General features: G+C 41.9%; 1 protein-coding gene across 1 annotated transcript in view; it reads left to right on the plus strand.

Annotated features, from left to right (window-relative positions):
* LOC109917113 (growth hormone receptor) overlaps positions 1-11,654 on the plus strand; it is a 108,506-nt gene that overhangs the window by 69,085 nt on the left and 27,767 nt on the right. Inside the window, exons 5-6 of the mRNA XM_020516897.2 lie at positions 4,753-4,915; positions 5,574-5,703. Of these exons, the coding sequence (XP_020372486.2) occupies positions 4,753-4,915; positions 5,574-5,703 (293 nt within the window). The remainder of the gene's footprint in view (positions 1-4,752; positions 4,916-5,573; positions 5,704-11,654) is intronic.

Genomic DNA, 11,654 nt, shown 5'->3' on the forward strand with positions numbered 1-11,654 from the left:
CCTGCACTCACCTATCACCATCCCACCTACCTTCTGCAGCCCCACCCCTCCTCTCTCTATTTATTTCAGAGCTCCCTTCCTCCTCCCCCATTTCTGAAGAAGGGTCCCGACCCAAAATGTCAGCTTTCCTGCTCCTTGCCTGGCCTGCTGTCCTCCAGCTTCACACTGTGTTATATCTATCTAGCTCTGCTTTAAAAATATTCAAGGACTTTGTTCACACTGCTTTTTCAGGAAGACAGTTCCAAAGCCTCATGACCCTCTGTGAAAAAAATTCACCTCACTGCTGTTTTAAGTTGATGACCAGTGATTTTTAAAAAGTGACCCCTGGTTGTGTATTCTCCCGTAAGATGAAACATTCGCTCCACATCCAAGTCCCCTCAGGATTGTTTATTTTCTTTATTCATTCACGGGATGAAAGGGCGTCACTGGCTAGGCAGCATTTATTACCCATCCCTAATTGCCCAGAGGGCAGTTAAGAATCAACCATATTGCTGTGGGTCTGGAGTCACATGTAGGCCAGACCAGGTAAGGATGGCAGTTTCCTTCCCTAATAAAGGACATTAGTGAATCAGATGGGTTTTTCCAACAATTGACAATGGATTCATGGTCATTATTAGATTCTTAATTCCAGATATTTTATTGAATTCAAATTCCACCATCTGCCAAGGCGGGATTCAAACCCGGGTCCCCAGAACATTATCTGGGTCTCTGGATTAACAGTCCAGCGATAATACCACTAGACCATCACCTTCTCATGTTTAGGAAGGAATGTTTAATTAAGTCATCTCTTGCTCTTCTGAACTCCAGCAGATACAGGGTCAGCCTGTCCATCCTTTGCTCATAAGACAATCTGAACATATCCAGGTTTGGTAAACCTTCTCTGAGCTGCTTCTTTGCACTCACACCTTCCTTTAATAAGGCGACCAATACTGTACTCTAGATGTGATCTCACCAGTGCCCTGTATAAGTGAATCATAACCTCAATATTTTTGTAACAAAGGATAACAGTAGCTTTCCCAATTACTTGTTGTACTTGCATTTAATCTTCTGTATGAGGACATCCAGATCCAAATAGACCCCTTTCAATCTCAGAGATCTGTAATATATCACCATTTATGTCATATGCTTTTTAAAAAATTCTTCCTGCCAAAATGGACAATTTCAAATTTTCCTACATTGTCCTATATTTGAGACCTCAGCCCACTCATTTGAGTTATCCCTCTCCCCTTGTAGCCTCCATATGTCCATCCACTGTTCTCTTTTGCACATAGCACCTATTTCTTCCAAGAACTCTACTTAATTAGTCAAACACAATTTCCTTTCCACAGAACCATGTGGATTTTGCCTGACCAACTTAAATTTTTCCATGTCTTTAATAACAGCTTTTAACATTTTCTCTCTGACAGATGTTAAGCTAACTGGCCTATAGTGTCCTGCTTTCTGTCTCACATTCTTTTTGAAAAACGGAGTTACATTTGCTATTTTCTAATCTAATCAAACCTTTAAATCAAGGGAAATTTTGTAAGTTAGAATGAATGCATCAACAATTGCACAAGGTACTTCTTTGAAAATGCTAGCATGAAATCCAACTGCTCCCAGGAACTTGTCAGCCCATGGACTATGTAACAACTGTTAATTGTTGTAAAAACCCATCAGGTTCACGAACATCCTTAGAGAAGGAAGCCTGCTGTCCTTACCTAGTCTGGCCTACATGAGACTCAATATCCAGACTCTGAACTGCCCTCTGGACAATTAGGGATGGGCAATGCCAGTGATGCCTACATACTGTGAATGAATTTTTAAAAATACAAGTTCTTGGTCACCCTCCTCTTTTGTATGGTGTCTGCTTCTGTCTGAAAACACTTGCAGGAACATATCATTGGCCATCTTTCAGTGAGGCACTATATAATTTCAGGTTGTTGTCTGTAAGGTGGATGTGAATGAATAGTCATAGCATCAAGTAGTGTTACAGCACAGAAAAAACCCTTCAACTCATCGAGTTTGCACTGACCTATCTACATTTAACCCACTTTCCAGCACTCGGCCCTTAGCCTTGAATGTTATGACATTTCAAGCGCTCATCCACCCACTTTTTAAAGGTAGTGAGGTTTCCCATCTCAACTACCCTCTCATGCATTGCATTCCAGATTCCCACGGCCCTCTGGGTGAAAAAAAATTCTTAAATCCTCTGTAAACCTCCTGTCTTTCAGCTTAAAATAATGCCCTCTTCTTACTGACCCTTCAATTAAGGGGAACAGCTGCTTCTTATCCACCAGACAATTCGAGTCACTCCACAAGATATCAAGAAACTGTTAGAGACACTGGATACTACGAAGGCTACAGGACCTGACGACATTCCAGCAATGGTACTAAAGACTTGTGCTCCAGAACTTGCCGCTCTCCTCACCAAGATGCTCCAGTACAGCTACAACATTGGCATTTACCCGACAAGGTGGAAAATTGCCCAGGTACACAAAAAGCAGGACAAATTCAATTAACGCCCCATCAGTCAACTGTCGATCATCAGTAAAGTGATGGAAGGTGTCAGTAACAGCGCTATCAAGCAGTACCTGCTCAGCAATAACCTGTTCAGTGACACCCAGTTTGGGTTCGGCCAGGGCCACTCAGCTCCTGACCTCATTACTTGGTTCAAACATGGACAAAGATGTGAATTCCAGAAGTGAGGTGAGTCCTTGACATCAAGGTCACATTCAACTGAGTGTGGCATCAAGGAGCCCTAGTAAAACTGGAATCAATGAATATCAGGGGGCAAACTCTCTGCTGGTTGGCGTCATACCTGGCACATAGGAAGATGGTTATGGTTGTTGGAATTCAGTCATCTCAGCTCCAGGACATCTCTGCAGGAGTTCCAGGGGTCAAGGCCCAACCATTTTCAGCTGCCTCATCAATGACCTTCCCTCTATCATCAGGTCCAAAGTGGGGATGTTCGCTGATGATTGCACAATGTTCAGCACCATTTGCAAGTCCTCAGATACTGAAGCAGTCCATGTTCAAATGCAGCAACATCTGGACAATATCCAGGCTTGCGCTGAAATGCGGCAAGTAACATTTGTGCCATACAAATTACGGGCTACGACCATCTCCAATAAGAAACAATCCAGCTATGACCCCTTTACATTAAATAGCATTACCATTTTTGAAGCTCCCACTATCAACGTCCTGGGGATTATCATTGACCAGAAACTCACCTGGACTCACCACATAAACACAGTGGCTACAAGAGCAAGTCAGAGGCTCAGAATATCACAGTGAGGAACTCACCCCCTGACTTCCCAAAGCCTGCCCACCATCTATAAGCCACAAGTCAGGAGTGTGATGGAATACTCCTGGATGAGTGCAGCTCCAGAAACACTCAAGTAGATTGATACTATTCAGGAAAAAGCAGTCTGCTTCATTGGCACCATATCCACAAGCACCCACCCCCTTCACCACTGACGCTCAGTAGCAGCACTGTGTATTAACTACAAGATGTACTGCAGGAATTCACCAAATATCCTTAGACAGTACCTTCCAAACCCACGACCACCTCCTTCTACAAGGACAAGAGCAGCATATACATGGGAACACCATGCCTTGCATGTTCACCTCCAAGCCATTCACCATCCTGACCTGGAAATATATCACCGTTTCTGCAGTGTCGCTGGGTCAAAATCCTGGAATTCCCTCCCTAATGGCATTGTGGGTCTACCTACAGCACACAGTCTGCAGAGGTTCAAGGAAGTAGCTCACCACCACCTTCACAAGGGCAACTAGGAATAGGCAAGAAATGCTGGCTAGGCAGCAATGCCATGTCTATCACGTGAATAAAAAATGCTGTTCATTTTCTTATACACATCTATCAGGTTCTCACTCAACCTTCTCTGTTCCAAAAAAAACCTGAGCTTATCCAGCCTCTCTTCATAGATAAACTGCTCCATCCCCAGCAACATCCTGGTAAATTTCTTTTGCACCCCCTCCAGTGCAATCACATCCTTCCTATAGTGCGGTGACGAGAACTGGACACAGTGCTCCAGCTGTGGCCTGACCAAAGTCCTGTACATCTCCACCATAACCTCCCTGCTCTTATAATCTATGCACTGACTGATAACTGCTCTCTGGGCAATTAGTGATGGGCAGTAAATGCCACCTAGCCAGTGAAGCCCTCATCCCGTGAATGAATAAAAAAAAGGGCAAGTGTCCAGTATGTCTTCTTAACTACCCTAATTAACCTGTCTTGACACCTTAAGGGATTTGTGGGCAAGCACCCCAAGATCCCTGTTTCTGTGAACTTCCTGGCATCCTGCCATTCATTGAGAACTCCCTACAACAATTATACTGGTTCTCATTTTAAAGCAAAGAAAGTGTAACATTTGGAGCCACACATCTAGTCAGTTAGAATGCCAATTTTCATTTTACATTAAATTTTAGTTCTCGGTAGGGTGGTCAGATGTTATTTCAAGGTCATCAGCTTTTAGTTATGTCCCCTAGAAGATCAGATAAGTAAGGAGAGCCTGAACATTCAAGCGTTCCATGACCATGACTGGACCTATGTGTATGGTATTGATGTTTATTCTAGAACATTTAGATATCTTTTTGCTTTTCGTTCATCAAAATGGAATGAATGTTGACAAGGGTTAGTGCTAGATAACATATGTTTTCCAAGTCCTGTTCTTTTGCTGTCTTCTTGATTCAGCTTGTTTCCTGTAACAAAGTTGACACTATATCCTTTGCTGAATTGCCCTGTCTTCACAGATTAAAACTTTGCCACACCAGCATCCACCACAGCCACTCTACAACTTTGCAACAGGGAAGGAGTATGTGGTCCGAATCCGTAGCATATATCCCAACATAGGCAATTTCAGCGAATTCAGCAACATTTTAAAAGTGTTCCTTCCAGCGTCACAATCAGTAGAAGGTGAGTTGAGTTTTAAAAACAAAATATTGATTAAACCATGTCTAGAAAAGAGAGTCTTGAGATTTCTATTCTGAATGGAATCTCGTATTCTCCAAAATCTGTTTGCAGCGTGCACTCTCCCTTCAGAGAGCAGGCCACCCTCTCCCCTTCTCAGTTTCCTGATCTGAAAGAGATTTTCAAAAGATAGAGAAAAGATCAACTGAACAAGGCAAGTCTTCTCCCCATTCCCCTGCTACAGGAATGAGTGCTAAGGATGAGATACCCTAGTACAGCTGGCATGTGTAAAACAGTTTTACAATGTGTAAAAATGTTTTTTAGCAGTGGGTCAAGCACTGGGAGAAAACAAGGCTTAACTCAGGTAGGGATGAAATTAAAACTGATGGTGTATTGAGGGCTTTCCTTTTGAAATTGACACATTAGTGACTTGTTTATCAGAAAACAGCTGATACAATGACCAAATCTTGCTTTACAGAGTGAATGCAGGACACAGCTCCAGGATTAAATCCACTATTTGCATGTTCAGTTATTCTTTATGTTTACAAACAGATGTGTGCTGTTATATGTCTGAGGAATCAGGTAAATTATATTGTCAGTATGTAGTTACAGTACTTTCTAATATATTGCACTATTGCCAATGTGCCTCTCTTCTCTGTTCCAGTCCCTTTGGAAAGGCCAAGGATAACAGAATGTCGCTCACCAGAACAGGAGACCTTTACGTGCAGGTGGAGTGTTGGAAACTATCAGAATGTGACAGAACAAAGGAGACTGAGATTCTTTTATACAAAGGGGTAAGACTCGATAACGATACATTGGTGCTTTTCATGTTACTGATTTTTGCAGCCCTAGTAACTTGTGATGTTCAAGAGAATTAGTTGATTTGTTTAAGTGAAGGGACTGTTTATATGAGAGAAACACGGATTCCTGTTTTAATTTTCATAGAAAATTGAAAAATTTAAGGTGCAGAAGAAGACCATTCAGCCAATTGTATTTCTACCAACTGTAAAAGTGCTATGCAACTTCATCAACTTTCCAGTTCCCGGTCTATAGCCCCGGAGGTTAGGGTACCTCAAGTACACATAGAATATATTTTAACATGATAAGGGTTTCTGCTTCTATCACCCTTTCAGGAAATGAGTACCAGATTCCCACCAGCTTCTGGGTGAAAATAATTATTTCCAATTCATCCTTCAATTATTTAGATCCTTGCCACTTGGCTATTGACTTCTCTGCTAATGGAAATAGGCCCTTCCAATCCACTCTATTTAGGCCAGTCAACACTTCATCCACCTCAAACAAATCACCCCTTAGCCTCCTCTGTTTGAAGGAGAACAATGCCAGCTTCTCCAATCTTTCCTCATCGCTGATATCTCCAGTCTTAGCGGCATCATTAAAAATCTCCTATACCATTTCGAGTGTGATCACATCCTTCCTGGAATACAGTGATCAGAACTATATGCATTACTCTCTCTGTTTTCTACCATTTATCATGAATTTCCTTGTCTTACCTTTCCCCAGCTCCTGGTGGAGGTGGTGATAGAATGGAAATGTCATCAGTCTAGTAATCCAGAACCTCAGGCTAATGTTCTGAGGACAAGGATTTGAATCCCACCATGGCAGATGGTGTTATCTGAATTCAGTAAAAACATGGAAGAAATTCAGTAAAAATCTGGAAAGGAAAAGCTAGTCTATTGTTGACTGTTGTAAAAATCCTGCATCTGCTAACGTCCTTAAAAGAAGGAAGGAAATCTGCCAACTTTACTTGGTTTGGCCTATGTGTGACTCCAGACCCACAGAAATGTGGTTGACTCTTAACCACCATCTGGGCAATTAGGGATGCTGTTCTAGCCAGCGATACCACATTTAAAGAATGAATTAACAAAAACTTCTCTGGGTTTGAATTCAACTTGCTATTTGTCTGCCTGCCGGATCATTCTGTTAATTTCTCTGCTGACTATCAATCACATGGTCAATTTTCATATCATCTGCAAACATTTTTGCAAACGCATTTTGAGAAATAATTGTTATGCGCCTTGAAAAGCAGGGAACCCATTACAGAGCACTACAGAGCCCCACCGGATATAGTTTTCCAGTCACAAAAACACCTATCAGTCGCTTTGTTTTTTGCAACTGAACTAATTTGCAATTCAATTTAGCACTTCAGTTAATTTTTTTAACAGCCTGCCAAATAAACAAAAAACTTGCTAAAATCCAAATCCATCGAAAAAGCTGACCCTCACATACTGACCCTCCTTGTTAACACCTCAAACTTTTAATTGCCTCCTAGCCTTTAGTCTACAATTTACACAATTACTTCAGCAGCCATTCTTCCCTCTTTGAGATGTCACTGGCAAGGCCAGCATTTCAGTGACTTGCTTGGCCAATTCAGAGGGCAGAGTCACCCATACTGAAGAGGGTCTAGAGTCACATGCAAGCCAGACCAGATAAGGATGGCAGATTTCCCTCACTAAATGATGTCAGTGAACCAGATGCTTCTTTATGACATTGTCATTGGCTTCATGGTCACCACCACTGAGATGAGCTTTCAGTTCCAAAGTTAAGAATTTAATTTGAATTGTACCAATTATAGTGGTTGGAACACAATTCATATCCCAAAATATTGGTCTGGGTCTCTGGATTAGTAGTGACATTCTCTTATTTTTTGAGGAAAAGTTGAACAGTTGACTTTATACTTACTGTAGTTTGAAAGAATGAGAACTGGTCTTACTGGAACAAATAAGGCCCTGAAGTGATTTGAAACGTTAGACACTGAAAAGTTGTTTTTCTGTGGGGCACAGGTTAAAAATAAGGGAGGAGAGTTCCCATTTCAGATTGAGATGAGGAGGAAATTTCTTTATTCAGAGGGGCATTAACCTTTGGAATTCACCAAACTCTCTACATGAGCAGTGGAGATTGGGCCATTGAATATAGTTGAGACTGAGTTTGACAGAGTTTTGACTATTGAGAGAGTAGAGGGTTATAGGCTGTGGTCGGGGAAAGGTAATTGCTGTAGTAAATAGAGGAGGCAGGGAAGAGGAGTTGTTGATCGTGCCTGTGACACCCACGAAAGAATTTAAAAGAAAGGTTTCGCTGGACTCTTAACTGCCTTCCTAAGCTAGCTGAGCAAGCCACTTAATTCCAGGGCAATTAGTGATGGGCAACAAATGCTGCCATTGACACTTATATCACCTGCAAGAATAAAGGAAATAAAGCCCTTTATTCGAGTTTGTCTCATCAGATGATCTGCACTGTAATCCATGGCCGCCTTTCTGTTTTATAAAATTAAACCTTAAGCAATGAGAATGATCTGTGGCCCATGATATTTCCATCAGATTACCACTTCTACTATTCTATCTTTGCAGCCAGGATAAGCAACAGAATTGTGCAAATATATGCAATTGCACTGAATGGCACACAGTATAGATAAACAACATTTCTCAACTAATAAGGGGTGATTTGATCAGTCCCACAGGTTATCAGTGAGAGATGGTACAATTAAATGATGAAGAATGATTTAACATGTCCTTTCTAATCTGTACCTGAGGCCATTTTCAAATAAAATACTAATACGTCTCTGTATCCGCAGTTTGGAATTACATGTTGATATGAGTAGATAGCTTTCAGTGGACAATTATTTCTAAGGGCTGTAAAGCTTCGGGGAGACAATGGCCTCGCGATCTTATTGCTAGACTATTAATCCACAAACCCAGATAATGTCCTGGAGACCTAGGTTCAAATCCTGCCATGGCAGATGGTGCAATTTGAATTCAATAAAAAATCTGGGATTAAGAGTCTGATGATGACCATGAAACCATTGCTAGTTGTCAGGAAAAGTCCATCTAGTTCACTAAGTCCTTCAGAGAGGGAAATCTGGTATCCTTATCTGGTTTGGCCTACATGTGAGTCCAGACTCATGGCAACATGGTTGACTCTTAATTACCCTCTGTGTGATTAGGGATGGGAAATAAATAGGTGCCTGGTTAGTGATGTCCACGTCCCATTAATGAATTAATTAAAAAAGCAAAACCGACAACTGGAACATTGGAGTGAAGTTTGTCTTCTGTGAATAAAGTTAAAATCTGTTGTTGAGTACAAAAAAAATCTTGCTGTGTTTTAAACTCGACTTTGTGGCAGTGTTTGATGGGGACAGTGTAGAGGAAGCTTTACTGTGTATCTAACTCCGTGCTGTCCCTGTCCAGGGAGTGTTTGATGGGGACAATGTGGAGGATGCTTTACTTTCAGTTTAAAAGAGTAGAGGGATGTTTAATCTGTACCTAACCAAAGCTGTACCAGGCAACATAGGAACATGGCTATTTGGATCTTCGAGTCTACTCATGTAAACTGCTCTGGCTGCTCTTGTTGTGGTCCCAACACTACTTACCTGTCTGCAGCCTACTTATCCCATGATTCTCCCTGTCTGTCAAAAATCTGTCTAACTCAGCGGGATATATTCAGTGATCCAGACTGCAATTCTTTCTGGGGAAGAGAATTCCACTCTCTTGCAAGGGTCTGAGGAAAAAAAAAACTCATCTCTATCTTAAGAGAGAGGCCTCTAATTTGTACATGATGTCTCCTAGATTTAGTCTCCCCCTTGAGAAGAAAATTCTCCTGGCATCCACTGTACATAGTCCTCACAGGATCTTCTGTGTTTCAAGATCATCTCAACATTCTTTTAAAGTACAATGGGTAAAGAGCCAGAGACAACACAGTATGGAGCTGGAGGAACACAGCAGGCCAGAGGAGCAGAAAAGTTGGCGTTTCGGGTCGGGACACTTCTTCAGAAATCGTGAGGAGAAGGGAGCTAGGAAATAAATAGAGAGGAGGGGTGGGGCTGGGGAAGGTACATGGGATGGTGATAGGTGAGTGCAGGTAGGGAGTGGTGGGGATTGGTTAGTGGGATAGGCGGGGCGGATAGGTGGGAGAGAAGATGGACAGGTTGTTTCAGGTCAAGGAGGCAGGGATGAGAGGGAGGGTTGGATGTGGGATGAGGCCAGTGGGGTATATCTAAGGGTATAGACCCAATCTGTTCAACCTTTCCTGATAAGACAAACCCCTTCACCTGTGGAATCAGTCAAGTGAACCTACTCCAAACTACTTCTAAGACATATTTTTTTAAATAAGGAGACCAAAACTGTGCAGAGTACTCCAGATGTGGTCTCACTAAGGCTCAGTGCGGCGACAGTAAAAAAAACTCTAATTTTATATTCAATTTCCCTTGCAATAATGGCCAACATTCCATTTGCTTCCTAATCACTTGCTGTAGTTACTAACTAAACTTGAGTGATTCAGATACCAGGACACTCAGATCCCTCTGTACTGCTAAGTTCTGCAATTTATTTCAATTTATATAACAAGATGTTTCCTGCTTTTCTATTCTTCCTGCCAAAATGGAAACATAGTTATTCATGTTATTTATTCCTTATATGCAATCTGCCAATTTTTTCTCACTCTCATGTACCCCTTTGAATCCACTGTACCTTCTCTTGACAATTTACTTTTACATATTTTTATGACATTGACAAATTCAGCCATCATACTATTCAGTCTCCTCATGCAAAGCATTCATAAAGACTATAGTAGATGAGGCCACAGTCATGATCACTGCGGCAGTCCACTAGTTACAGTATGACAACCCAAAAAGTCCCATTCATTTATACAGTCTATTTCACATTAGCAATCAAGTCCTTTAGCTATGTTACCATTTAGCCCAGTAACATTGAACGAAAGATGATATCTTTGTAAGTCAGAATACTGAGTGGCTTGGATGGGAACTTGCAGGTGGTGGTGTTCTCCTATATCTGCTGCTATTGACCTTCTAGGTGGTAAAGTTCATGGTTTGCAATGTGCAGTTCAAGGAGCCTCGTTGACTTACTGCAGTGCATTTGTAGGTGGTACACACTACTGCCACTGAGCATCGGTGAAGTGAATGTTTGTGGATGTGGTGCCAGTCAAATAGGCTTTTTCTCATGGATGGTGTCAAGCTGCTTTAATGCTGTTGGAGCTGCCCCCATCCAAGCAAGTGTGGAGTATCCCATTACACTCCTGACTCGTGCGTTGAAGATTGTGGACAGGCTTTGGGGAGTCCCAACTTTCAATCTACCCTTTTAGCCATAGCATTTATATGGCTGTTCCAGTACATTTTCTGGTCAGTGATGATCCCCATGATTGTGGTGGAGGATTCAGCAATGGTGATTTTATTTAAGGTCAAAGGACAACAATTAGATTGTGAGATAACAAGGTGTAGAGCTGGATGAACACAGGCCAAGCAGCATCAGAGGAGCAGGAAGGCTGACGTTTCAGGCCTAGACCCTTCTTTAGAAAATTAGATTGCAATTAGATTGTCTCTTATTGGAAACGGTCACTACCTGGCATTTGAATGGTGCAAATGTTACTTGCCACTTGTCAGCCTGGATATTGTCAAATTCTTGCTGTATTTGAATACGGACTGCTTCAGTATCTGAGGAGTTCCGAATGGTGCTGAACTTTGTGCAGTCATTGCCAAACATCCCCACTTCAGACCTTGTGATGATTGAAACTTACAGAATACTAGAGGCCTGGATAGAATGGACATGACAAAGATGTTTCCACTAATAGGAGAAACTGGCACCCGAGGGCACAGTCTCAGAGTGAAGGGATGACCCTTTCGGACTGAAATGTGAGGGAATTTCTTCAGCCAGAGGGTATTTAATTTGTAGAACTCATTGCCATATTGAGCTGTGGAGACCAAGTCGTTGAGTGTAAT

Source organism: Rhincodon typus, chromosome 3, assembly GCF_021869965.1.
Source record: "Rhincodon typus isolate 14 chromosome 3, sRhiTyp1.1, whole genome shotgun sequence".
In the NCBI taxonomy this organism is placed as follows: Eukaryota; Metazoa; Chordata; class Chondrichthyes; order Orectolobiformes; family Rhincodontidae; genus Rhincodon; species Rhincodon typus.